At 52.3% G+C, this 26770-nt stretch overlaps 2 protein-coding genes across 2 annotated transcripts in view; both read right to left on the reverse strand.

The window, feature by feature from the left end:
* Positions 1-376: 376 nt before the first annotated feature.
* RCE1 (Ras converting CAAX endopeptidase 1) lies at positions 377-6535 on the reverse strand. Its single transcript, XM_032798788.2, has 8 exons — positions 6311-6535; positions 4875-4977; positions 4242-4325; positions 3603-3681; positions 2921-3088; positions 2228-2299; positions 1117-1179; positions 377-698 (listed from the first exon to the last, which is right to left on the reverse strand). Exons 1-8 carry the CDS (start codon positions 6496-6498, stop codon positions 469-471), a joined length of 987 nt encoding a protein of 328 aa, XP_032654679.1. The 5' UTR covers positions 6499-6535; the 3' UTR covers positions 377-468.
* A 9592-nt stretch (positions 6536-16127) lies between these two features.
* The window catches only part of TOP6BL (TOP6B like initiator of meiotic double strand breaks), a 63725-nt gene continuing 53082 nt past the window's right edge, over positions 16128-26770 (reverse strand). The window contains exons 14-15 of the mRNA XM_075073346.1: positions 19131-19248; positions 16128-17377 (exon numbers count right to left, since the gene is read on the reverse strand). Of these exons, the coding sequence (XP_074929447.1) occupies positions 16884-17377; positions 19131-19248 (612 nt within the window). The 3' untranslated portion in view covers positions 16128-16883. The remainder of the gene's footprint in view (positions 17378-19130; positions 19249-26770) is intronic.

The raw sequence follows: 26770 nt of genomic DNA on the forward strand, positions 1-26770 counted from the left end.
TCCTATCTTTTAAACCAGTTACTGACCTATGACAGGACCTTCCCCCTCTCTCATCCCATGACACTTTACCTTGCTAAAAAGGCTTTCTGAAAATCTAAGTGCTCCGGATTCTTTTTGTTCACATGCTTGTTGACTGACTCTTCCCCAACGAATTCTGTTCATCTGTGTCTGACAATTTTGTTCTTTACTAGAAGTCAGGCTTACTAAGCTATAATTGCCAGGATCACCTCTGGAGCCCTTTTAAAAACTGGAGTCACATTAGCTATCCTCCAGTCATTTGGTACAGAAGCTGATTTAAATGATGTTACCCCATTGGGATGGGAGGAGGGCCTGCTGTAGCAGCCCTCAAAATCAGTAGAAGACAGACAAGTTAGCACACCTTCCAAAGTACTTTAATAATAAAAAAATATATCTCTTGCTCTCGGGTGGGGAAGGGGGCGGTCGGGTCTGAAACCCGTGCCCCAGGTGTCAGGAGCACACAGAGAAGCCAGAACTGGTTGCAGACAGAGAGCAAACAGGGATGTCTCCAAAGAAAGCTGGGTCAGTCATGGGGTGCAGGAGCAGGAGGAAGAGCACCATGCCCAGTACATAGGAGATGACAACAGTGAGGCGCTGGGGATGCTCCAGGGCAGCACAGATGGCAGGGAAGCCAATGTAGTTACAGAAGGAGTGGCACAACACAGGGCCAATCAGGTGTCCTGGATGGGAGAAGAGAACACTTTTTTTTTGTAACCATAATGTGCCACAACCATGCATTCATAAGCCTAGAGATGAGCTGAAGCAGCCCTTGACAGCTTTGTGGGGACTGGAGCCAGCGTTCTCTCTAATTTTTTACATCCATGTGCGGAACTAATTTTGTTACATGGAGGTGATGTGTGACACAAGGTGGGTGGGAGTCTGGAGTGCAGACTGCCCTGCGGGAGAGGCAAACCCCTGGAGCCCAACTGGTTATAAGGGAGGAACACTGGGCATAAACAGGGGAAGTGACTCTTTCCAAGATAGGCATCTGGTCTTATCTCACTAGAGCCCCAGTGGCAGAGGATAGAGAAATGGCTGGTGATTCCATGCCAGGCTGGGGAGGGAACTCTGCACAGGAAGGCAACCTGCAACACTGACCTGTCCTAATGAAGATGAATGCTGTGTAGGCCCCAAAGACAGCTGTGTATGAGAACTGGAAAGCTGCAGGAGAGAGCAGAATCTTTTAGAGCGCCACTGAAACTCCCTCATACAGCATCACCACTGATCACTTCTGGCCAAAACCTGTGCGCGCTTAAAACAGGGTTGCAACATCTTCCCCCACCACCAGGGATCCAGAGAGAGGCCAAACTAACTACAGCTATGTTAATTAAACTCACTTTCTAGATTACAATTTACATATAGTGAACAAAAGAATTTTGATTTAGAAAATACAATGGACTCGAACATAAACCCCACCCTTCATACTGTTTTGAGTTCCAGCTTCAATAAAGACACTATTCCTTGATGTGTTGGCTTCCTGATTGATTGAACCAGTAACCCTTCTCTGCCAATGTCTCTGTTCCTGTCACTTCACCTTGTCTACAGGATGTTTAGTAGTCCTATTTCCTTCACTGGTCTCCTGGAACTTTTCCTCTTTCTAGGTATTATCCCTTCTGTGGCTATTTCAGCTCTGTTACTAGCTCCCCTTTGACAATGAAACTCAATCACCAGGGTTGTATCCACTGGCTCCCCACTTAATGCATCCCTTCTTTTCTGGTACTTGTTGCTGCCTTACTCACCACTGGCAGCTTCCCTCCAGACTTCACCAGCTGTTCTGGAGGGAAGCTGCTGTTCACCCTCCGCCCCCAACTCGCTCCAGACTCTTCCCAGCAACTTGCACTGCTCTCATTGTGCTTTTGACCCAACAGCCTCCAATACCGTGGGACAATTCATATTCCTCTCCCCAGAGATGGCTGCATCTCCACACCTGTGGTACAGACACACATCATTGGTGGCAGACCGGGAGTGGGAGTGAGGGAGGGGATTCTCCTCAGTTAAGAGCCAGAGACAGGCACAGGGGAGCTCCAGGGCTGGCTAGATGCGTGCGATTGCTCTAGGTAGGGATTTGACCATAATTACCTCTGCCCCTGGTAATGAGGAGGAAATGCTAGCAGGTTCACACGCAACCAGCTGCACCCAGAGCAGGCTAAGGTAGAGCTGGTCTAGGGGTCCTTAGTTCAGGACCATCACCCTGGCAACCATTTCCTACCTGCCGACAAGAAGATGCTGCCCACGCTGCTCTGGCGGAACCGTAGCTGCTCAATAACGTGGTGGAAGTGAGCTGGAAGAGGGAAATGTCCATCAGTGCCTGTGGCCAGCCCGGCACCCCCTCCCCAGCCTCCACTGGCAGGAGCTGATCTGAGGAGAACCCTGCTTGGACCAGGCTGCACCAATCCCACCTGCACCTGCTCCCCATCTCTGGGAGCATGCTGGCCCCTAATGGGCACCAGGCAGCGGGTTGTGCATAGGGCTGAGGGTTCTAATCCATGCTCCTGCGCCCAAGGCAGACATCCCTAGCTCAGAAGGGCTTGCTTTGTGCTCAGTGGGCCTGGGGAGGGGAGTGGAGAAGCTGAACTCGGCCTCCCCCCACATACTGTTCCCTTGCCAAGCTGCTCAGGGGGTGGGGGTAGGATCAGTGCAAACCCCTCAGCCCCACTGGGTTCAGGAAGAGGAAGGGAGAGAGAGAAGAGGGGTGGGGAAAAGTGATGTGAGAAGGAGCAATGCTGGGCCTAGGTCCCATGCCCCTGACTCTCCCCCCACCACAACCTGGGGATGGGGGATGGAAGCTGTGCCCAGAGCCATACTGTTGACCCTGCCTGGATGCTTTGCAGTGGCTGGGGAAGGAGCTCTGCCTACCATGGGGCAGCTCAGTCAGGGGGCCTGAGCAGTGCTGGGTACTCACCAACTCCGAAGAAGAGCGGGCAGGTGAAGATGGCTCGCCCCAGGCCAGTGCAAGGGATGAGCATGGGCAGCATACAAGCCCGGAACACCAGCTCCTCCGTCAGGGGTGCGATCACCTGGTTGCGGAGCCAGCGCATGTCACTCAGGCACAGCACCCAGAAGCGGGGGTCTCCAGGGACAAGGAAGGTAGCATTATGTGTCTGGCATTGCTGGAGGTCTCTGGGATGTCCTGTGGAGACCTGGCACAGAGCTCCCCTCGCCAGTGCTGCTTGGGCATCTCATCTCAATAGATCTGAGCAAAAATAGGCCGAGGGTGCCCCCTCCCATGACTCTGGGACCCCCTTCCTTGTCCCTGTGCACTCCCACTAGCTCTGAGCGGCTCCCAGGGGACACAGAGCTCTGGTGATGTATGCCCCCTACTGCCCTTAGCTCACCACCAACATTCCCTGCAGCTTGCTGTTACAGGCAGCATGAGCCAGGACTCCAGGGGTACAATCCTGGTTCTACCAATGGCCTCAGGTGAGTCCCTTCCCCTCCCACCATTTGTCTAGCTAGACTGTGAGCTCCTCAGGGCAGGGACTGTCTCTCACTGTGTCCGCGCAGCACTCGGCACACAGCATGAGAGGAGACGATTTTAGTCTTTGTTCCTATGTGCTACCATCATCTAAATACCAAGGCCTTACCGAACATGACCTTCAGTCCATCAACCCAGTCCCAGGGACAGTCCATCGAGAGCTGAATGAGGGGCCCAAGAAACAGGACCTGGCACAGAAAAGGAGGTGCTGAGTGAGCATCCCCATTGGCATTCAGGTTTACCCCAGCTGTCAGTCCTGTCCCCACCAGAGACAGCAGCCATTGTTCAAACGTCATATAAAGGATCTGGGTGCCTGGTTTCCTGGCATTTTAATGGGCACCTAAAGCCCCTGGGCAGTTTGGAAATCTCTGCTCAGCACTTCTAGAGGTGGCATCTGGCTATTAAGCCCTGTCTGCTCAGTGAGTCACAGTCCTTCTGCCTGATCTCAGAGGGGCAGCTCTTCTATGCCCAGTTTGCTAGCAAGGTCAGGACAGACCAGCCTGCACCACATCCCCACAATGGAGGAGTCCATGCCCTGCAGCGAGGGCAGCAGCACAGAGCAGACCACTGAGCCTAGCATCTCTTGTGTTTGCTGGCATGCCAAAGCAAGCGGGGCTGGGGAGAAGGCAGTTTGACAGGCAAACCATTGGCCCCCAAGAGAAAGCAGGCACCTGCTCCCAGCAAAGCCTCTATCAGGGGCCTGGCAGGTTGGGGCAGGGCAGCCCTAGGGCATTAGCCCTACACATACCATGGTGAGCAACAAGGGCAGTAGAGTCGCTGGCACAATTCCCTCCAGTCGGAAGCCCAGCAGAACTAGCAGGGATATACCTGGCTGAGCAAAACACAAGACACATGTGGATCAGGACCATGCAGGCCATCACCCCCTGGCCCAGCCCTGCAGCCAGCTCCCAAACCCTAGTGCACAGGGCTCAGACACCTTGGGCTAGTCCCTTCTCCTCTCCGTGCCTTTGTTTCCCCTCCAACCCTGTGTCTGCTTAGACTGTGAGTTCTTCGGGGCAGGGCCTGTCTCTCACTGTGCCCCTGTGCAGCACCTATCACCATGGGGCCCTGATTTTGGTTGGGGGGTCTGTGCAGTCCCCAGCATGACAGAGGCACCTGATCTTAATCTGGGTGTCCAAGCACCCATGTCATACAACACTCAGAGCCAGAGGGTGAGGCAGTGGCTGGCACAGCACTAACTAAAAGGATTCTCCCTGATGGGATTAGCCAGGAAGGAGGGGCGATGTGAAGGACCAGGCTAGCTGCAAGGGAGCCCCAGCTTGCTACATGAGTCACATGACTACCTTCTGAGGTAGGCAGCCCAACTTGCAGATGGGCAGGGGAGGGGAGGGTGGAGGTAGAGACCAGGTGATAATCTTACCTTAATGCCTGTCAGCTCTTTCCAGAGCCAGACGAAGAGTGGCGAGAGGCCGGCGACGATCAGAACACTGGTGAATCGCCGCTTGATCACAGCCGGGTGGTCTCTGCAAATGGAGACAAACCTTCAGGGTGCAGAGGAATGGAGGCTGCTTTGTTGTGCGGCCTAGGGTCTAGGTCCTCAGGACTCCTGGGTTCTATTCCTGGCTCTGCCACGAACCCACCGTGTGACTTTGGGCTATGCTTTTCCCTCTGTGTGTCTTGATGTAAGCCAGGGGTGTTGAGCTCATTTGGGGGAGGGAGCCGAATCCCACTGTTAATGACAATTTCATGTTGGGGACAGAATTCCCCCACCCCATTCCCCTCTGGCCTTTATTTCTCTTCCTTCCCCACCCGCCTTTCCTGAGTTCCCTCCTTCTTCCCCATCTTTGTGGCTCTTCACATCTAATGATTTTCCTGCCAATTCCCACAACCTCTCCTATTCCATCTGCTTATTGGCCATGCAACATTTAACACTGGCATTTGTCTCCCATAGAGGACGGAGGCCTTCATACTTCCTCCAGCCATCATTTCAGCCTCAGGAAGGCAACACTATGTCAGTTCCCATTATTATTATTATATGAATTGTGCAGTCATGGACCAGAACTCCAGCCCCTCTGCCCCAAGGAGTTTCCATTCCAAGGCACTGGACAGTTTCTCCCAGCCAAAGCAATGGCCTAGCTCAGTGGTCCCCAACCTTTTTTGTCTGGCTAGTGCCAGACGACAAGTCATGGAGGACCGTGGTGGCAGATGAACATTTGCCGAAATGCCGCCGACAAGCGGCAACGTCAATAGGCTTTGCCACCGACAAGTGGCATCATCCAGAGGCGTTGCCGCCAAAATGCTGCCGAAAATCTGTGATGCCTCTGGATGACGCTGCTTGTAGGCGGCATTTCGGCGGATGCTGGTCTGCTGGCCAGTACGCGGGCGCACTTAGACACTCACTCACTCTGGCAGGTGACTGGAGGGATGGCGGGTGGGTATCAGGAGAGGGAATCACTCACCAGGGCAGGTGGGTCGGTACCGGGAGGGGGTGGGTCACTCACTGGGGCAGATGCCTCGCAGGGGTAGGTTGGTATCTGGAGGAGAGGTCACGCACCAGGGCAGGTGGTCGAGTCCAGGGGGCGCTGGTGCCGGGGGTGTACTCATGGGAGAGCCCTCGCACGGGTGGTTGGTATCTGGAGAGAGTCACGCACCAGGGCAGGTGGTCAGTCCCAGGGGGCTGGGGGTTCCCGGGGGGGTGTCACTCACTGGGGGCAGATGCCTCGCACGGGGTGGGGTTGTGATCTGGAGAGAGGTCACCACCAGGCAGGTGGGTCAGTCCCAGGCGGACAAGGGGCGTCACTCACGAGGGCAGGTGGTCAGTCCCAGGGGGGTGGGTGTCGGCCGGGGGTCACTCACCGGCAGGTGGCGTTCCACACGTAGAGGCTGCCCACGTAGGCGCAGGCCAGGCTGAGGCAGGCGAGCAGCGCGGCCCAGCAGAGGCGCGGGGGAGCCGGGCCCGGCGCCGGCCCAGCCGCGGGAACCCAGGAGGAGTTGACCGGCCCGGCGCCTCCGGCCGCCCGGGCCGCGTCCGCTGCAGCCGACATCGCCCGCCGGCCCGGCCCGCCCCCCGTGCGGGGAGAGGCGGGACGAGGAGGGACCGGGATGGCCCAGGCACCCCATGGCGCCCGCGGCCTGTGCGCCGCGCCCCGTGACGGGAGAGCGGCCCCCGCCGGCGGATCTGCCCAGCAGCCGCCCGCCGCCCGCTCGAGCAGCCCAGCCGCTGGTCCCCCTTCCTCTCCCGGCTACTCCCCGGTTCCCCCCTCACTACTCCTCCAGCGCCCGGCCCTCCCCGCCCGCTCCGGCCTCCTCGCTCTCTCCTCAGCCCCCCCCGGCTACTCCCTGACTCTCCGCGGTCCCCCCTCCCACTACTCTCAGCGCCCCCCCCCGTGACTCCCCTTCCTCACGGCTCCTCCAGCCCGCCCTGGTACCCCCCTTCCCCACTACTCCCCCAGTCACCCCACCCTCCCCCGGCTACTCTCTAACTCTACCCAGTCCCCCCTCTTCCCTGCTACTTCCCAGTCACCCTTCCCACTACTCCCCCAGCCCACCCCATCACCCTCGCTCGTCCCCCAGTACTCCTGTTCCCTCCCCACTTCCTCCCCAGCACTCACCAGTCACCCCTCATTACCCCCCCAGTCAGCCCCCTCCCCCTGCTACTCCCTAACCCTTCCCGGTCCCGGTCCCCCCCCTTCCCCACTACTCCCCCAGCCCTCCCTGGTCATCCTCGCTCTTCCCCCAGTATTCCTGGTCTCCCCCCACTACCTCTCCTCCCCAGTCACCCCCCATTACCCCACCAGGACTCAACAGCCACGTCCCCAGCACTCCTCGTGTCTCTCTCTCTCTCTCTGCAAGTTCCCAGAACTTTCCGATCATTCTCTTCCCTCACTCCCCCCGCTTCCTCCACAGCATCCCCCACTAATCATTCTCTTCCCTCGCTCCCCCCACTACCTCCACAGCATCCCCCACTAATGCTGGGACTCATTAAGAAAGAGAGAGATAATAAAAGGCAGTTACCTTTTCTGTAACTGGTGTTCTTCAAGATGTGTTGCTCATGTCCATTCCACAGTAGGTATGCGTGCTCACCATGTGCACTGATGCCTGAAGTTTTTTCCCTAGCAGTACCCATAGGGGAGCACCCCTGGTGGCCCCTGGAGTGGTGCCTCCATGATGCGGTATAAGGGGCGCAGCGCGCTCCTCCACTCGCAGTTCCTTCTTGCCAGACAACTCCAACAGAGGGGAAGGAGGGCGGGATGTGGAATGGACATGAGCAACACATCTCGAAAAAGACCAGTTATGGAAAAGGTAACTGTCTTTTCTTCTTCGAGTGATTGCACATGTGCATTCCACATTAGGTAATTCCAAGCTATACCTGTTGGAGGTGGGTAGGAGTTCACAGACTCTCAGGATGGAGTACTGCCCTGCCAAACCCAGCATCCTCTCTAGTTTGGGAGACGATCGCATAATGCAAAGTGAAGTGTGAATGGAAGACCTTGTGGCAGCCCTACAAATGTCCTGAATGGGAACATGGGCTAATAAGGCAGCTGACCAGGCTTTTGCCCTAGTCGAGTGTGCCCTTCCAATCTGCGACAGGGGAATCCCCGCCAGGTCGTAACAGGTACAAATACACAAAGTGATCCAGTTGGAGAGCCACTGAGTGGAGATCAGCCGACCTCTCATGCGCTCATCTGAGGTGATGAACATCTGTGAGGACTTCCTGAATGGCTTTGTCCGTTCCAGGTAAAAGGCTGGAGCCTGTCTCAAATCCAGAATGTGGAGGCGGTGCTCCTTACTGGACGCATGGGGCTTGGAACAGAGCACTGGCAGGAAGATGTCCTGACCCATGCGGTAGGTGGAGACCACCTTGGGGAGGAACAAAGGATGTAGTTGGAGCAGACCTTATCCTTATGGAATACTGTGTATCGAGGTTCAGAGGTCAGGGCTCTGAGCTCCGAGACCTGTCTATCTGATGTGATCACCACCAGGAAGGCCACCTGCAAGAGGTGCGACCAGGAGCATGTAGCTAGCAGCTCAAACGGGGGACCCGTCAACTGGGCCAGCACCAAGTTCAGGTCCCAGTGCTGGACTGTGGGCCTAATGTACAGGAGAAGATGATCCAGTCCCTTGAGGAATCAGCCAATCATAGCATGGGAGAATACCGTGTGTCCCTGCACCGGCGGGTGGAAGGCCGATATAGCAGCCAAGTGCACTTTAATGGATGAGGGTGCTAGGCCCAAACACCCTGATCAACTACCCACTGGGAAAACTGAGACCACTTTGCCAGGTAGGCCTGACACGTGGACAGGGCCGGCTTTAGGAAGTGCGGGGCCCAATTCGAAAATTTTCGGCGGGGCCCTGGCAGGGATGACTTAAAAAAAAAAGTGGAAAAAAAAGCCTCTCATTTCTTTCATGTATTATTTATTTTCCATAACTATATGAATAATAAAATCATATATTATATACATTGCATCATATATGCTGTTGATTGGCTATTAATGACTGCCATTTCACATGTGTGGGTTCCTGCCATTCCCTGTGGGTGTGTACATGTGTGGGTCCCAGCTGCTCTCTGCCCCCCTCATTGAAGCAGGTGTGCAGGGTTACTGCCCTGGGAACTGCAGGGCAGCAGTGGACATGAGGCTGGTTGGAGGCAGGGCAGGGGCTGACTGGAGATAGGGTCTGGCTGCAGGCAGGGCAAGGGGTGCAGGGCTGGCTGGAGACAGGGGTGTGTGGGGTGGGCTGGCTTCAGGCAGGGTCGCAGGGGGATGCAGCAGGGACTGAGAGGGCTGGAGACAGAGGAGTACGGAACTGGCTGGCTTCAGGCAGGGGGGTGCAGCAGAGATTTGCTGGAGACAGGGCAGAGGGTGCGGGGCTGGGTGTGGGCAGGGCGGGCAGGGTGTGCAGGGCTGGTGCAGGCAGGGTTGTGGGGGGGGCTGGCTGGCTTTGAGCAGGGCCACAGTGGTGTGTGGCAGGGGTTGGCTGGAGACAGGGCAGGGGGGTTGGCAGGGGCTGGCTGTGGGCATGGGATGCAGAGCTGGCTGCAGGCAGGGGGGGCAGCAGAGGCAGCTGGAGCCCCCACCCTTTAAATAGCCCCCAAGGCTCCCACTATCCCAGGGCTCTGGGGGTTATTTAAAGGGCCTGGGGCTCCCCTGCTTCTACCCCCCCGGACCTTTTAAATAGCCACGGGAGCCCTGGAGAATACATGGGGGCGGGGGGGGCTCCGGTGGCTATTTAAAGGACGGGGTGGCAGAGGCAGCTGGAGCCCCGGCCCTTTAAATAGTCCCCGGAGCCCCCCGCTATCCCAGGGCTTTGGGGGCTATTTAAAGGGCCCAGAGCTCCAGCCGGGAGAGCAAGGCTGCAGGGTAGGGCTTGCGCTCCGGCCGGGGCTCCAGCCAGGAGAACAGGGCCGCGGGGCAGCTTGCCCCGCTCCGGCCGGGGCTCGAGCCAGGAGAGCAGGGCGGTGGAGCTTGCCACGCTCCGGCCGGGGCTCCAGCCAGGAGAGCAGAGTGGCTTGCCCTACTCTAGCCGAGGCTCCAGCCGGGAGAGCAAGGTTGCGGGACAGCTTGCCCCGCTCCGGCCGGGGCTCCGGCCAGGGCTCCAGCCGGGGCCGCGAGGCAGCTTGCCCCGCTCCAGCCGAGGCTCCAGCCACGAGAGCGGGGCTGCGGGGCTTGCTGCGCTCCGGCTGGGGCTCCAGCTGGGAGAGCCGGGCTGTGGGGCAGCCGCGCTCCCGCTGGCACTTTGGTCAGGGGAGCAGGGCCATGGAAAACCCTGGAGCAGACCACAGCCAGGGTAAGGAAAAAAATTTAAGGCACGGGGCCCGATTCCGGGGAATCGGCTGAATTGGCCTAAAGCCGGCCCTGCACGTGGAGGGCCATCTGCTTTCCAAGAGGACGCGGTGAGCCCCTTCTGAGCACGTCCTTTCCTCCCAGCCTAACCATTGAGCAGCCATGCTGTGAGATAGTGCCACTAGGTTGGGGCGGAGGAGGTGGCCCTGGTCCTGGGAGAGCAGGTCCGGGTGGGATGGCAATGGCAACGGCCACGTTGGGGCAACTGCCAGGCTTGTGAGGGTCCTGTATCAATGTTGCCTAGGCCATGCCAGGGCAATCAGGAGCACCTGGGCTCTGTCCATTTTTATCTTCTCCGAGACCTTGCCGATCAGGGGGAAGGCATAGAGAAGCTGGCCCGACCAGGACAGGAGGAAGGCATCGGAGATGGTGCCAAAGCCCAACCCTGCCCACCCTCGGAGCAGAAGGGAGGACACCAGCAGTTCTTATAGACCCATAGACTTTAAGGTCAGAAGGGACCAATATGATCATCTAGTCTGACCTCCTGCACAAAGCAGGCCACAGAATCCTACCCATCCACTTCTGTAACAAACTCCTAACCTATGTCTGAGTTATTGAAGTCTTCAAATTGTGGTTTGAAGACCTCAAGCTGCGAGAAATCCACCAAGCAAGTGACCCATGCCCACACGCTGCAGAGGAAGGCGAAAAACCTCCAGGGCCTCTGCCAATCTGCCCCGGAGGAAAATTCCTTCCCGACCCCAAATTATGGCGATCAGCTAAACCCTGAGCATAAGTGGGCAAGACTCACCAGCCAGCACTCAGGAAAGAATTCTCTGCAGTAACTCAGATCCATCCATCCCTAACATCCCATCACAGACCACTGGGCAGACTTACCTGCTGATAATCAAAGATCAATTGCCAAAATTAAGCTATCCCTATCATATGCACCATCCTTCCATAAACTTATCAAGCTTAGTCTTAAAGCAGATATGTCTTTTGCCCCCACTTACTCCCCTTGGAGGCTGTTCCAGAACTTCACTCCTCTAATGGTTAGAAACCTTCAATCTAATTTCAAGTCTAAACTTCCTAGTTGTTCCAGTTTATACCCATTTGTTCTTGTGTCTACATTGGGTACTAAGCTTAAAATAATCTCGCTCTCCCTCGCCTAATTATTATCCCCTGCTGATAATATTTATAAAGAGCCAAGCGTATAAAGAGCAAGCATATCGCCCCTCAACCTTCTTTTGGTTAGGCTAAACAAGCCAAGCTCTTTGAGTCTCCTTTCAGAAGACAGGTTTTCCATTCCTCGGATCATCCTAGTAGCCCGTCTCTGAACCTGTTCCAGTTTGAATTCATCCTTCTTAAACATGGGAGACCAGAACTGCACACAGTATTCCAAATGAGGTCTCACCAGTGCCTTATATAACGGTACTAATACCTCTTTATCTTTGCTGCAGAGTCGGGAACAGGTCCACCTGGGGAGTTCCCCGCTCTTGGAAAATCCTGTGCACCACCTCTGGGTGTAGTGACTCATGCTGAGAGGAGAAGTCTCAGCTCAGGCGATCCGCCCATGAGTTCTGGGTGCCCAGTAAGTGGTAGGCTTGTAGGCAAATGTTGTGGGCTATACAGAAGTCCCACAGCCTGAGGGCTTCCTGGCAGATGGCAGAGGAGCAGGCCCCACATTGCCTGTTGATGTAGAACATCGAGGCTGTGTTGTCCATGAGAACCCTGATCACTCTGCCCTCCAGGTGTGAGTGGAAGGCCATGCATGCCGGCTGGACTGCCTGGAGCTCCTTGATGTTTATATGCAGGGAAAGGTCCTGTGCAGACCACAGACCTTGGGTCTGGACATTCCCCAAATGGTCCCCCCACCCCAGATCCGACGTGTCGGACACTAGCTCCACCAATGGGGGCCTGCCACTGAATGGGACCCCGCGGAGCATGTTACCTCGGGAGGACCACCACTGTAGGGAAGTGAGCCCCAGTTTGGGCACAGTTCTCCTGTCTCTGGACTGGGAGAATACTGAGGCTAACCGGAGCTGGAGGGGCCTCATCCTGAGTCTGGTGTGGCGAACCACATATGTGCATGCCAACATGTCATCCAGGAGCTGGAGGCACACTCTGGCTGTGGTCATGCTGTCACAGGGAACCTTGTGACCATGTTGATGAGCCCTTTTAGGGTCTCAAACCTGTCTGGTGGCCCTGGTAGATGTTGCATCCAGGACTGCCCCAATAAACTCTATGTGCTGCATTGGGACTAACGTGGACTTGGTGTCAGTTACCAACAGGCCCAGAGTGGTGCATGTGGACAGGAGGAGCGCCATGTGATCCTGCACCCGTGACCTGGAGCTGCCCTTGACCAGCCAGTCATCAAGATAGGGGAAGATCTGAACCCCACGACGTCTGAGGTAGGCCACCACAGACATGCATTTTGTGAACACCCTGTGAACAGTGGACAGGCCAAACGGGACCATAAATTGGTAGTGTTCCTGCCCAACCGTGAAACAGAGGAAACACCTGTGCCTCTTGAATATATGAATGTGGAAGTACACGTCCTGCAGATCGAGGGCGACGTACCAGTCCCTGGGATCCAGGGAGGGGATGATGGAGGCCAGAGAGACCATGCAAAACTTGAGCTTTACCATGTACTGGTTCAGGCCTCGCAGGTCAAGGATGGGCCTGAGCCCCTATCATAGCTTCCTACTCAGATTTGAACCTTAGCGTTCATAAACTGAGAAGCTAGCATGAACCCCTCTAAGCTTAATTACCAGCTTAGATCTGATATCGCTGCCACCATCCAAAAATTCCAGTGTTTTGGCTCACTCTGGTCTCCCCAAACCTTCCCTGGGAACTCGCCCAAGACCAGATGCCACTGAGCTACACAAAGGAAATAACCGCACTTCTCTCCCTCTCCTCCCGACCACAACCTTCCTCTCTGGGCTACCATGAAGAGTTACACTGATGCAACTCTTTACATCACAATACAAGAAGCATGTCTCTTTCTTCCCAGCAAAGCAGACAAACCAAATCAAAGGAAACACGAAAAGATTCCTATCTCTCTTCCCCCTTAGCTTTATCTCTCACCCAATTCCCTGGTCGCTGCAAAGAGATTCACCCTCCGTAGATCTAGACACAAAAGAATTTCCCCTCCCTTATCGTTCTTAGCCTAAACCACGAGAGAAACTGCAACAATCTTAAAAAGAAAGAAAAAAACCACATGAACATGATCTCTGATCAAGTTGACAATACACAGGGCTATTGCTTAAAAGAAAATATGAATACAACAGCCTTATTAAAAAGAGAGACCATTAAACATTCCAGCAACTACACACATGTAAATACAGAAAAACAATAACAGCCTATTGTTTTTTCTACCTTTGTACTTACAACTTTGAAACTGAAGATTAGAAGCTTACAGATAGAAAAGATCCCCTCTCACAGCTGAGAGCCAGACAAAAGACACAGACCCAAACTTCCCTCCCTCAACTTTGAAAAATCCTGTTTCCTGATTGGTCCTGTGGTCAGGTGTTTGGTTCCCTTTGTTAACCCTTTACGGGTGAAAGAAACATTAACCCTTAGCTATCTATTTATGACAGCCCCCCTTTGGCCTTTAGGATAAGGAAATAGCGGGAGTAGTATCCCTTGTGTTTGAACTCCACTGGCACCACTTCCACCACTCCTAACCCAAGGAGCCACCCAGCTCCTGCTTGAGCAGGGCCTTGTGCGGTGTCCCCCAGGAGAGATGGGGGTGGTCGGGTGGGGTAGAGGTAAACTGGAGGGTGTAGCCCTGGGAGACAGTGTTGAGGACCCATCGGTCCGAGGTCAGCCGCAACCACTCTGGGAGAAAACCACACAACCGGTTGGAGAAGGGAAGCTTTACTGTGGGTAGATCCCTAGTATGAACTGATAAATCGCCCCTGCATGTCCCATCAAAGCCTCTGTGGATGTTTCTTATAGTCCCAAGACTTTTTATAAGGGGGCTCATATTTAGAGTGGGTGGCCTGGGTGGGAGCCAGCTGAGGCTTCAACTTGGTCTAGCCGGAGCTGGGACATAGAGGCCAAGCGTCTTAAGCGTTGTGCGGGAATCTTTCAGGCCATGCAATTTCACGTCCATCTGTTCGCAAATAGGGCCTTGCTGTCAAACAAAAGTTCCCGCAAGGAGTTCTGTGCTTTGCTGGACAGCCCAGACAGTAGGAGCCATGACGCCCTCCTCATGGACACCGCGGAGGCCATAGACCTTGCTGCTGTATCCGTGGCATCCAATGCTGCCTGCAGGGTCGGCCTGGTAGCTGCTGTACCCTCCTCCATCAGAGCTTTGAACTCCTTCCTGTCACGCTTCAGGAGGGAGTCCTCAGATTTGGGCAGAGAGCCTCACAAATTGAACTCATACCACCTTAGGAGGGCTTGATGGTTTACCACCCTTAACTGGAAACTCGAGGATCAATAAACCTTTCTCCTGAATAAGTCCAGCCTCCTTGAGTCTTTATTTTTTGGAGTAGGGGCTGGTTGGCCCTGCCTCTCCCTGTGGTTGACCGACCCGGGAGCAGGATGGGTGTACAGGTATTCATGCTCCTTGGTGGGCACAAAGTACCTCCATTCCGCCCTCTTAGAGATGGGGGGCAAGGAAGCTGGGGTTTGCCACAAGGTGTTTGAAATTTTCGCCACCCCTTCATGGAGTGGGAGAGCCACCCTGCACGGCACCGAGGCGGATAGGACGTTGAAGAGGGAGTTCGAGGGTTCCTCCACCTCCTCGGCTTGAAGGTTGAGGCTCAATGCCACCCTTTTCAATAGTTCCTGGTGGGCTGTAGAGGCCTCCTGTGGAACACATGGAGCAGGGGCCATAATCACCTCATTGGGGAGGATGAGAGTGGGGGTGCAGTACTCTGCGTACCCACCTGTGCCGGAGTCCCACCACTTGGTCACCCTCCAGGCACGGAATCAGAGGTGAACACCCACCGACTCCTTCCTGGGAGGCTGAGATAGGGAGGCTGACGGTCTCTCCAAGGCTCTGGCCACGGAGTGAGCCACCACCAGACACTGCCTTGGGGGCCACAGGGCCCACTGGTACCATGTTGCCAACCAAGGAGCCTGGTGCCACTGCACCTGTTGTGGCACCGGTGGAGCAGGCTATTCAGCCTGAGGGGATATGGGAGTCCCCCAGACACCATAGGCAACTCAAATGTCTGTCACTGTTGGGAAAAAACTTGTAGCAGGTCTGTCAGGGCTTAAACCCTGGGGTCTTAGGCATAACAAATTGTGCTCCAGCACAAACAAAGGTTCCAGAAGAAGAAGGCAGAAAACCCCCTCCACAAAAAAAAAAAAAAGTAAATAACTATGAAACAAAAATAAAGAAAGAAAAGTGGGAAATTAACAGCAAAGACTGTCTTGAGCTGCCAGCAGTTGAGGAGGACCTGAGCCCACCACCCACCATGAGGTGTTCTGCACAGGGGCAGGCCCGTGAGCACTACTTTGCAGTCTTCAGTCAAGAGCACACAGCACAAACATCCTATGGTGGAGCTCCCATGGGACATACTCAAAGAAGAACTCAGGAGTCCTGCACCACTGTCATGTCCCTTGACCACAAAGCCATCTGCCCTCCCTCCTTCTAATACAAGACTGTCAGCAATTTTAGGCAAGGGACAAACTTTGTTCCATTTTTGTACAGTGCCTAACACAGAGGTGTCCTTGTGCATTTCGGGGCTCTTAGGCCTTACTGACATCCAACAATAAAGAACAAGAACCCCAGTGAATGGATGGTCTTTATTTGGCTTTGTTTGAAGGGGGAGCACAGCTGTTCTCATACCCTCGGCTAAGGGCATCTCCATTTCAGGATGTCCATTCAGAAAGGTTGGAAATCTCTTGCAGCCACAAGTGGTCAACCTGTGGGACAAATACAAACAGGCGTTGGTCTGTGACTAGACAGGAGCAGAGAAGCCTCCCCACTGGCGAGGGAGGTTACAGCAGCACCTGGAGCCCATGTCCTCTAATGCCAGGTACTGCTCACACATCCAGGCCAAACTCTTCCAAAGCAGAGTGACATCAGGTGCCTCATTTTTTGAGCATCCAACTAGAGATGCTGTAAGGACCCTGATTTCCAGACAGAGCTTGGCCATCACCCTCAAATTCAGGCCCCTTATGTTGGGCTACCAAGAGCCTGGCACCACAAATTACTGGTGCCTTTTTCAAACAGCAGATGGAAGTCTCCACATCCCAAAATATTTCCAGTCTTTCCCTTGGGCTAAACAGGGCCCCATTGGTCAAGATATGAAGTGTATGTGATTCCCACAGATCTCAGTGGGCTCTTGGAATCCTGGCTCCTACCCTCCCCATTAGACCTCACTCCCCTCCAAGAGGTGGGATTAGAACCCAGGAGTCCTGATTCCCAGTCTCTGCACCTGTGCTCTAACCCCTAGGCCCCCTTCCACTCCCTTCTTTGAGCTCCACACTCCCAGACCACCTTGCTCTCCTCTGAAAACCAAACCCAGACTTTTGCATAATATAGAAGGATTTTTTAAAAGAAATCCCCATAGCCATGTTGACTTATTACTCCTGATTGATAATCCTTATCCCTTCTATCTAAGCCTCTCAAAATGCTTTCCACACATTCTTACCTGTAGCCACAACTCCCTCTGGTAGTTGGGTTAGTGTTATTCCCATTTTGCAGACAGGGAAAGTGAGGTAGAGAGGGAAGACACATTAGATCTCAGCACCAATTGATTCTGAAGCCCACGCTCCTTCCTCCAGGACACACCACCCCTCAGTACTGGAGAACATGGCCTTGTGGGTGCCATCCAGTTTGACCCTTCCCTTTGACTCAAACCAAGTTTGATTTCTGGAGAGCTTCTTCCCTGACCAACCTGCCACAGATTCTCACTACTTCTGGTTCTGTCCTCTGATACAGCTGTAAAGCCCTCCGCTCTTCCACCTAGGAACATGCTGGCATCTGCTCCTTCCTTGGGACTCCACAGGCAAAAACTCAGTTGGCTGCCAAAGTCTGTCATGAGATGCTCTGTCCTCTCTTGCAAGCCACACAGTGGCTCTTGCTCCAGAGCCCCATCTGCATTGTTCTCCATGGTTGCTGTCTTCCTCCTCTTAGTTTCACTCATTTCTCCCCACAAGTCAGCTCTGTCCTCCAGAGAGGCTGTAAACATAAAATGAACATGATGCTCTCGCGATAACTGTCTTATACTGTTCTATCGCTGGGAACTGCTGCAAAGCTAGTTACCCAGTGTCTGATACCATTCTGTAGGCGAATGGGACCTCTTTGCCAGGCCTGGCAAAAGCCACATGTAATCCTAGGGGGGGTTGTGAATCTGGTAGACACAGACTGAGCAGAGCCAGCAGCTGTAGGGCTGAATAAATTCACACAAGGAATAAGGGGAAAATGTTTAGCCAGGCGGGAGATTCCCTACTGGGGCAGCTCCCCCTGGTTGGGATTCTCCATCCCTTAGCAGCTTTACATCCGGCCAGATGTCTCCCTGAATGGTATGTTCTAGCTCCACCACTGGATTGATGCTGAATGCAGGAATCATTGGGTGAGGTTCTCTGGCCTGTTTGATGCAGGAGGTCATGCCCAATGATCAGAACGGTCCCTGGCCATGAAATCTATGGACAAATGGTGGGCAAAATCCACTCTGAGCATGTGTAAATGCAGACAAGAGCAGGCCATTCAATCAACTCCAGTGTTGTGGTAAGGGAAATAGAAACTGCACAGGAGAATGATCTCGGAGCCATCATGGGGCTGCTCAGTGGGGAAGGGAGGGCGAGGGGGTTAGAGAAAGGAATAAGATATTAAGGGATGTTAAGGGTAGAGACATCCCAGCCCAGGGAGCAGGGCACAGGACTCTTGGGCTCTATTCCCAGCTCTGCCACTAGCCTGCAGCATGACCTTGGGCAAGTCCCTTCCCCCCTCGGTGCCTCTGTTTCCCCTCCCACCCTCTGTCTATTCTGATTGTCTCTCGCTGTTGGGCTACACAGTACTCAGTTTGATGTGAGTCTGATCTCAGTCAGGGAGGGTCTGTGCAGAGCCTGGCACAATAGGGGCCTGTAGTAGGGTGATCCCCTGCTCCTGCTCCTGCCCTTCGGGGCTTAAAACAGCCCAGGAGAAGGACTGTAGGTGGGGCAAGAAGCCTGGGCTGATTGGGAGAAAGCAGGCCCAGCTGTGTCCAGGTCCCAATCAGGCCCAGCTGGCCCCTATAAGAGGCAATGAATCTTGTAGAGGGAGAAGGGCTTGGCTGCAGGGAGTGAGACAAGGTGCCAAGGGTGGAGCAGGGCTGGGGAAAGGCAGAGGAGCTGGGGAGCTCCAGCCTGGAAAGCCCCAGTCTGCAGCCTAGCCTAAAGGCCAAGAGGTACTGGGGGTTGCGGGGGGCAACCCAGGGGTAGGCAAAGGCAGCCAGTCCAAACCCCTTTGCCTATGATGAGTGGCTGATACTGCCGTCTGCCCCAGTGAACGGGGGCTAGATGGAGACTGGGCAGTAGCCAATACTGAGGCAAAGTGGGGATAGTGGGTTGGGGGTTCCTCAGGGAGGGAAGACCCAGTTAAAAGAGGCACTGGGGTCCTGGGAGGGACACGGGGGGGCAGTAGCTAGAAGGTGGATCACTGGCCTGCAGAGGATGCTCCAGGCTGGATTGAGCTAATTCCCTGGAAGACACTGGCAGGAGGCGCTGTGGGGGTGAGTCTGCTCGTCTATAGGGCCCTAATTCAGTCATGCAAAGAATAACGGGCAATATGATTGTGGTAGTTCTATGAACTGCTGGCCTGTTTATCTACTTTTCTAGTACAAAGGTGACTGGATCCAAGCCCCAGTGCGGTCACTGGAAAGAGCGTTTGTGGGGCGTCTGGGTAGCTCTGTGTGTGTTCAGAGGCAATGTACGTCCTCTGGACGTTGTCTTACCCGGTTCTGAATCAACAGAATTGATGCTGTCAAATGCCTCTTCCTGCGATAGCTTCTGGCCAGCTGTTGGTAAGTCACACGCAGCGAGCCAAGCTGGGTTGGCGTCTTCAGGTACCTGCTGCTGAAAGTTACCCTCATTAAGTCTGATGAGCAGGGGACAGTTCTGCCAACCTGGCTACACTGGAGAACTGAGTAGGGGAGGCTGAACTGATGCAAAAGCAGCCATGCAGAACTGACTGCACTGCTCCCCACAGACAAGCACGGTGCTCTCGGCAGCATGCCTGGCAGTGCAAGTGCATTTTGGGTAGCTATCCCACAGAGTGGTTGCAGACATGTATTCTGCTCAGGTCAGTGTGTGCTCAGTGCACCAAAGCCAGAGAACTTTACCTAACAGTACACATGGGGCAGCGCTTGCACCTCTTGACCCCTTAGCCTCTCCCCTGCAGGGCCAGCTTTAGGCCTATTCCACCAATTCCCCCGAATCAGGCCCCGCACCTAAGAGGGCCCACTCCCAGTGAGAATCCTTTCCCTGGCTAGAGGTGCCTTTTTAATTTTTACTCACCCGGCGGTGCTCCAGGTCTTCAGCGGCACTTCGACAGTGGGTACTTCACCCGCTCTGGCTCTTCGGCGGCACTTTGACAGCGGGTCCTTCAGTGCCACCGAAGACCCGAAGTGCCGCCGAAGACTCGGAGCACTGCCCGGTGAGTACAAGCCCCACATTTTTTGTTTGTTTTTTAAGTCATCCCCGCCAGGGTCCCATCAAAAATGTTCAAATTGGGCCCCGCACTTCCTAAAGCCGGCCCTGCTCCCTTGGATATTTAAGGGCTTCACTACACCCTTCCCTAGTTCCTTCTCACCTCCCATGGCTTGAGTCAGAGTGCTCAGACTCTTTTCCCCTCAGGCTTTATTCCATAGTGCTGTGATTTTTCTGTATATAGTTGTTAGTTGTGGCTAGCTTAGCAGTACCCTTAAGTTTAGTTTATTATTAATAGATAAGATTTTGCACAGTCTTGCCAGGTTTCAGAGGCCAGAGAGGAGGTTCCCCTTTGGAACTGGAGAAAGGAATTCTACTCATAGTACTTCCTGCCCTCCAAGTCCAAGGGAGGAGGGTGAGATCTATCCTCAGCCTGCGTCTCAACAAGTACATCAATTACATGAGATTCCACATTGTCACGCTAACTACTATTCTCCCCACTTTGAATCACGACTGGCTTGCTGCCCTCAATCTTCAGGATGCTTACTTTCATGTAGTGATTTTCCCAAGCCACAGTAGTTTCTGAGATTTGTAATGACAGATCAGCATTATCAGTACACCATGCTTCTCTTTGGCTTGTCCTTAGCTCCCTGGGTATTTACCAAACACCTGTCTATAGTTAAAGCATATCTCAGAAAAGAGGAATGAGAGGGTTACTCACATTGTGTAGTAATTGAGGTTTTTCGAGATGAGTATCTCTGTGGGTCTCCACTTTAGGTGTCGGTGCATCCCGGCCCTGTTTGATGGGAGATTTTCAGTAGCAATGCCTGGTCAGGATGTCCATGCGCAGTAGCTGTCTCACAGTGCCATTAGCACTTCATCTAGCATGTCCACGGCCTGACCCCTTCAGTTCCTTTTCTACCACGGAGTCTTTAATGCAAACTCCGAAGTAGAGGGGAGGAAGGTGGGTAGTGGGACACCCAAAAGGGACACAGTTAGTGCATGAGGTGAGTAACCCTCTCTTCTTCTTTGTGTGCTGTCCCTGTGGATGCTCCACTTCAGGTGACTGTAAAGCAGTGCCCTACTGTGGATTAATGGGCTGCGGAGTTGAATGCCTAGTTGATGCTAGCACTGTTCAGCCTAGTATTGTATCTGAGCCCTGGGCTTTGCATTATTGCGTAGAGATTAATGATTGTGTTTTTGAATGCCCAAGTGGTGGCTCAACATATCTCTGTGAGTGGTACATTGTTCAAAAAGTCTGTTGAAGCTGATATTGATCTCGTCAAATGGGCTCTGATCCCCGTTGAGGGTTCCCTTTTTTGTTGTTGATAGCATAGGTGGCTACAATTGGAGATCCATTTTGAAAGTCTTTGTTTTGATTTTGCAGATCCCTTTGATCGTTCAGTTGTGGAGATGAACAGTCTCTGTGATTTTTGGAATGCTTTCATTCTACGTGGGTAAAATGCAAATGCACGTCTAATATCTAGAGAGTGTAGGATTGTCTCTTCTGTAGTCCCATGAGGGTTAGGGTAAAACGTAAGTAAGTGAACTGGTTGGTTGAGATGAAAGGACGATGATACCTTGGAGACAAATTTTGGGTGTGGTCTTAGTGTCACTTTGTCTTTGAAGAATATGGTAGATGGAGTGTGGGCCATGAGAGACACTATTTCACTTACTCTTTGCGCAGAAGTAATCGTTACCAGGAATGCTACCTTCATTGAGAGGTGTAGTAGAGAACAAGTCGTGAATGGTTCGAAAGGTGCTTTGGTAAGGCTTCTAAGGACCAGGTTTAGATCCCATGCTGGTGCGGGGTTGAGTATTTCTGGGTTATACCTGTGAGGAAATGCTTTGTGATCTGGTGTGTGAATACTGAGACACCACTGATCCTATGATGGAAAGCAATTACAGGTCTGTCGCATCTTATGTGCATTTAACATGCACAAATTCAGCTTTACAGGGTCAGCAAAAACAAAACAAAAAAGAGAAAAATAACTGTCATAGTATTCTTTCCCAAATCTGAACCTTAGCATCCAGAAAATGAGATACTAGCATGAATCTCTAAGCTTAATTACCAGCTTAGATCCTGTAGTGCTGCCACCAACCAGAAATTCCAGTGTCTGGTACACTCTGTCCCCCAAAAACCTTCCTGGGGACCCCAAGACTCAGATTCCTCAAGTCTCACAACAAAGGGGAATAAACCACTTCCCTCCCTAGGTTACCCTGGAAGATACTGTAATTCAAACCCCTTGAATCTAACACACAGAGGAATTCCCCCTTCTCCCCCACCAATTCCCTGGTGAGTACAGACTCGATCCCCTTGAGCCTTAACTAGGAAAAAAATCAAACAGGTCTTAAAAAGCAAACTTTTAATAAAAAGAGAGAAAAAACATAAAAATTGTCTCTAATCCAGATGAAATATTACAGGGTCCATTAGCTTATAACAAATGGATAAACAGCCTTATCCAGGAAAAATACAATTTAAAATACTTCCAGCAAACTACACATTTGCACATAAAGAAAAACACATAAAAAGACTATAATCGCCTTTTTACTTACTCACTATTCTGAATAGATAAGAGACTGTAGCAGGGAGATTGCAGAAACCTGGTTTCACCTCTAGTCCTGTCCAGGACCCAGAGAGAACAAAGCCAAAACCACAAACAAAGGCTTCCCTCCCTTGAGATTTGAAAGTGTCTTGTTTCCTGATTGGTCCTCTGGTCAGGTGTTGGTGGTTAACCCTTTCTAGGTGAAAGAGACATTAACCCTTAGCTATCTGTTTATGACAATAACAATTTAAATACTGTTCCTCTAGTGCGGGCGATTCCGCCCACCATTACACTCAATGTAATTTTGACTATACGCGGTTTTCGCTTTATGCACTGACCGCGGAACATAACCCCAGCGTAAGATGAGACAGACCTGTATGGCTGCTAGGTGTACTTTAACCGTACTTATGGTAATCCTGATTGTTTCAGTTCTAAGATGTACCCCAAGATCAAATGAAGTGGTGCTGTAAGTGCAGTAATGTGTTTGTTTCTGCACCACATGGACAACCTCTTCCATTTCTGTAGGTATGTTGCACAAGTGGTTGTCTTTCTGCTGTTTAACACCTGTTTAACCTGTTCCAAACAGGTTAATTCTTTGTATTCGAGCCATGCCTTCAGGTGAAGTTTCTCCAGGTCTGGATGGAGGACTCTACGTTCATCTTGTGAGAGAAGATCCCATTGCAGCGGGAGAGGATATGGTGCGCAGATCACCATGCATCTCAGGTATGGGAACCATGTCTGTCTGGGCCATGTCGAGGCTATAAGTATGACCTTGGCTTCGTTGTTTCATATCTTATGTATTACCCTGGAGATTAATTGAGTCACTGGGAATGCTACAGGAGAGGTGTGTTTCATCTGATGAGGAAGACATCCCTTAGGAATTGTGTTCCCAGTCCTGCTAGTGACCAAAACCTTGGGCATTTGTTTCATGCTGTTGCGAATAGGTCGATGCGTGGGAACCCCTACATGTGGAATATGTGCTGTTGTTCAGTTCCCATTCATGTTCTTGGGGAAACTGTCTGATGTGTCCGCTGTCATGTTCTGCTGACCCAGGAGGTATGAGGCTGTAATGGTGATCCATAGTTTTATGGCTTCTGTGCATAGGGAGGGAGATCGTGCTCCTCCCTGTCGGCTTATGTAGAACATATATGCAGTGTTGTCCATCATGACTCTTATTGTTTTGTTCCGTATTATTGGGAGGAAATGGTTGCATGCATTGAGAACCATGCATGATTCAAGCAGGTTGATGTATAAATGTGTCGCTGCGGGAGACCACTTCTCTTGGATTGTATGTTGGTTTAAGTGGGTGCTCCAGCCAATCGGTGAGGCATCTGTTGTGATCGTTATGGATGGTAGATCCTGCTGGAATGGGGTCCCTGAGCATACGTTTCCAGGATTTGTCCACCACTGTAAGAAGTGCTGGACTTTTGGTATTAGTGTTAGGTTTTTGTTCAGGCTGCAAAAGGAAGAGCAGAGACTCCCAAAACTGGTGGCTAACACTGAAGTTAAACTCTCCAATGAATCACAAACTGTGCTTCTGATCCCCCACGCTGGTTATCAAGAAGCTGAAAAAAATAAATCTCACTGCCCCCTTTACTGCATTCCAGTTCTCTGGCTCCCAATCAGCACATAGGTCCAGTAGAGTGAGAAGTTATTTAAAAACTTTACTCACTATGCAAAATGTTCTTCTAACCCCAAAGGGTCAGCCACGTTACCAGCTCAATATTAGTTTGGATCTTACCCAATATACCAAGCTGACAGCCAATCCTTTAGTGTCTAAAATTAAAGGTTTATTATAAAGAAAAAAGAGAACAAGAAGAGTTTTTAAATGGTAACGCAATCAGATACATACAGAGACTTCAAAGTCCCTATATCAGGTTCTTAGCAGTACTGGTGAATTTGCTGGCTTGAAAGTCCCTCTGGAATACATCCACAGCTTGGATGGGTCATTCAGAGCAGTTTAAGTTTGTAGAGAAACTACTCCAGAGGTGGGAAGCACGATTGAAGACAAGATGGAGATGATGTAGCTGTCTTTTATATCCTTTGCCATGTGTTTAGTATTTCCTTTGTCCCAAATACAAACTCATAGTACAGGGCATGGAAAAATCTTGGAGTCTCCTGTCCATAGGCATGTCCTACAAGTCCTGCTGACTCATAAGGTGTAACCCCTGGCTTCTTTCAATGGGTTGTTTCTACAGCTGATGACCCTTGATGGGCCATCAAACAGGCTAGGCACTGTTGATGCCAATCTGTCTGGGGGTGTCACCCAGAAACACAGCACAAGTTTTGAAATACAGATATAGCATAATGACATTCTATACCTTGGGTGAGCATACTGTAACCCCCATATTCCTCATTTTCATATAATCATGATCTTACCTTACAAGGCATGCTTTATATGTATCAGGGGAAAGGTTATGATCTGCTGAAAGTCATTACACATATATGGATAGAGAATCATTAATGCATGTGAAGTCATGAGAATTGTGTTGTATGGTGGTCACTAAAACATGCTGTAAGTTGGGGACTCAACCAGATATTAGCTCCCCAGAGGCAATTCTCCTGTGCTGCAAGCAACCAAGACACTGTGAGAAGAAGACAAGACTCCAGCACAGGAGATTTCCCCAGGTTTAAGGAACAAATTTGTATATTAAGGACTGCAATATCCAGTGAGGTGATCTAGTTGCTGCCCAGCCTAATAGGGTTGAGAGTTTAGACTGCGTGCTTATTTTTTATTTTCTTTTGGTAACTAAGGCCTTGGCTACACTGGCGCTTTACAGCGCTGCAACTTTCTCGCTCAGGGGTGTGGGGAAAAAAACACCCCCCTGAGCGCTGCAAGATACAGCGCTGTAAAGCGCCAGTGTAAACAGCGCTGCAGCGCTGGGAGTGCGGGCGGCTCCCAGCGCTGCAAGCTAATCCCCATGAGGAGGTGGAGTATGTGCAGCGCTGGGAGAGCTTTCTCCCAGCGCTGGTGCTGCGACCGCACTCACACTTCAAAGTACTCCCGTGGCACTGCTCCCGCAGCAGCGCTTTGAAGTTTCGAGTGTAGCCAAGCCCTAACTCTGACTTGTTATGCTTTGACTTTTAATCATTTAAAATCTATCTTTATTGTTAATAAATTTGTCTGTCTGTTCTACCTGAAGCAGTGCATTTGATTGGAAGTGTGTCAGAGGCTCCCCTTGGGACAACAAGCCTGGTACATATCAATTTCTTTGTTAAATTGATGAACTCAAATAAGCTTGTGATGTTCAGCAGGCATAACTGGACACTGCAAGATGGAGGTTCCTAGGGTTGTGTTTGGGACTAGAGATATTGGCTAGTGTCACTCACTTGCAAATAGCTGGGAGCAGCTTACATGCCAGAGGCTGTGTGTGAATAACCCAGGAGCAGGGCCATCCTTAGCCATAGGCAGAATAGGCAGCTGCCTCGGGCACCACTAGGTCTGGGGGCACCGCTCTGCCGGGAGCCCGGACAGACGGGAAGCAGTGGAGCATGTAAGAGCAGGGCTGTTGGGTCCTAGAGAGACGAATGCAGCACAGTCTGAGGGAGGGGATTGGCTGCTGGGGTCTCTGGGAAGGGGTGGGGGAAGGAACTCCACCTGCGAGTGTGACTCCTTCCCCTGGCATGAGGTGAGGCAGGCTCAGCAGCTCTGGCAGTATCCTTTGTTGTCCTCCATAACATCTGTTCTTCTCTCCCCTGCCCCATGGAGCACCCCACATTTCTCCCTCCCCCCACGGAGCACCCCCCTCTCCTCCCTCCCCTCACTGGCTGCCTACTGAGGAATGAAAGTGAAAGTAACTCACTTCCTTGGCAGGCAGCCAGTAGGCGCACGAAACCTAGCTCCGGTCCTGGCTCATGGGTGCCCGTCCCTGAGATCAGACGCTGTGCTAACTTCACCATGGTCCGTTGGGCTGGGGGTGTGCCCATTGGCGTGTGATCGACCTGAGGGTTTGCTGCTGCTGTTGCCACTCTGCACCCAAGAGGTGGATTTTGGGGTCCTGCAGTTTACACCTATCTCCTCCTCTACTGCAGCTTTGGACCAGCAGGCTGGGAGGGAGCCAGCATGAAAGCAGTACTGTGTGCATTTAGATTGTCATTTAACAAATTTGTTTGCCAAAAATGCTTGCTAACAATCCTGATTCATTTCAATTTTAAAAAAAAGAATCAGTATCTTAGCCAAAACAGAAAATTAAGTTGTGACAATTATTTGTGACATTTGGTATGGGGAAGAGAGTGGGCCAGTTTTCATCACAGAACAAAAAATGCTGACGACTTCCTATAGCCCTGTTACTGCTAAATAGAGCCCTCCAACAACCGTAATATGTCATCTCCTTACTAGTGTATAGAGCAGTGGTTCCAAACTTTAACAGCCCGTGAACCCCTTTTATAAATTGTGAAAT

Source organism: Chelonoidis abingdonii, chromosome 17, assembly GCF_003597395.2.
Source record: "Chelonoidis abingdonii isolate Lonesome George chromosome 17, CheloAbing_2.0, whole genome shotgun sequence".
Classification (NCBI taxonomy): Eukaryota; Metazoa; Chordata; order Testudines; family Testudinidae; genus Chelonoidis; species Chelonoidis abingdonii.

Coding starts and splice junctions, on each gene's coding strand:
- RCE1 (XM_032798788.2), bottom strand. CDS start 6,498: ATGTCGGCTGCAGCGGACGCGGCCCGGGCGGCCGGAGGCGCCGGGCCG. Junction 4,978..6,310: donor GTGTGGAACGCCACCTGCCG/GTGAGTGACCCC, acceptor CTCCATTTGCAG/AGACCACCCGGCTGTGATCA. Junction 2,300..2,920: donor CCCGCTCTTCTTCGGAGTTG/GTGAGTACCCAG, acceptor TCCCTCTTCCAG/CTCACTTCCACCACGTTATT.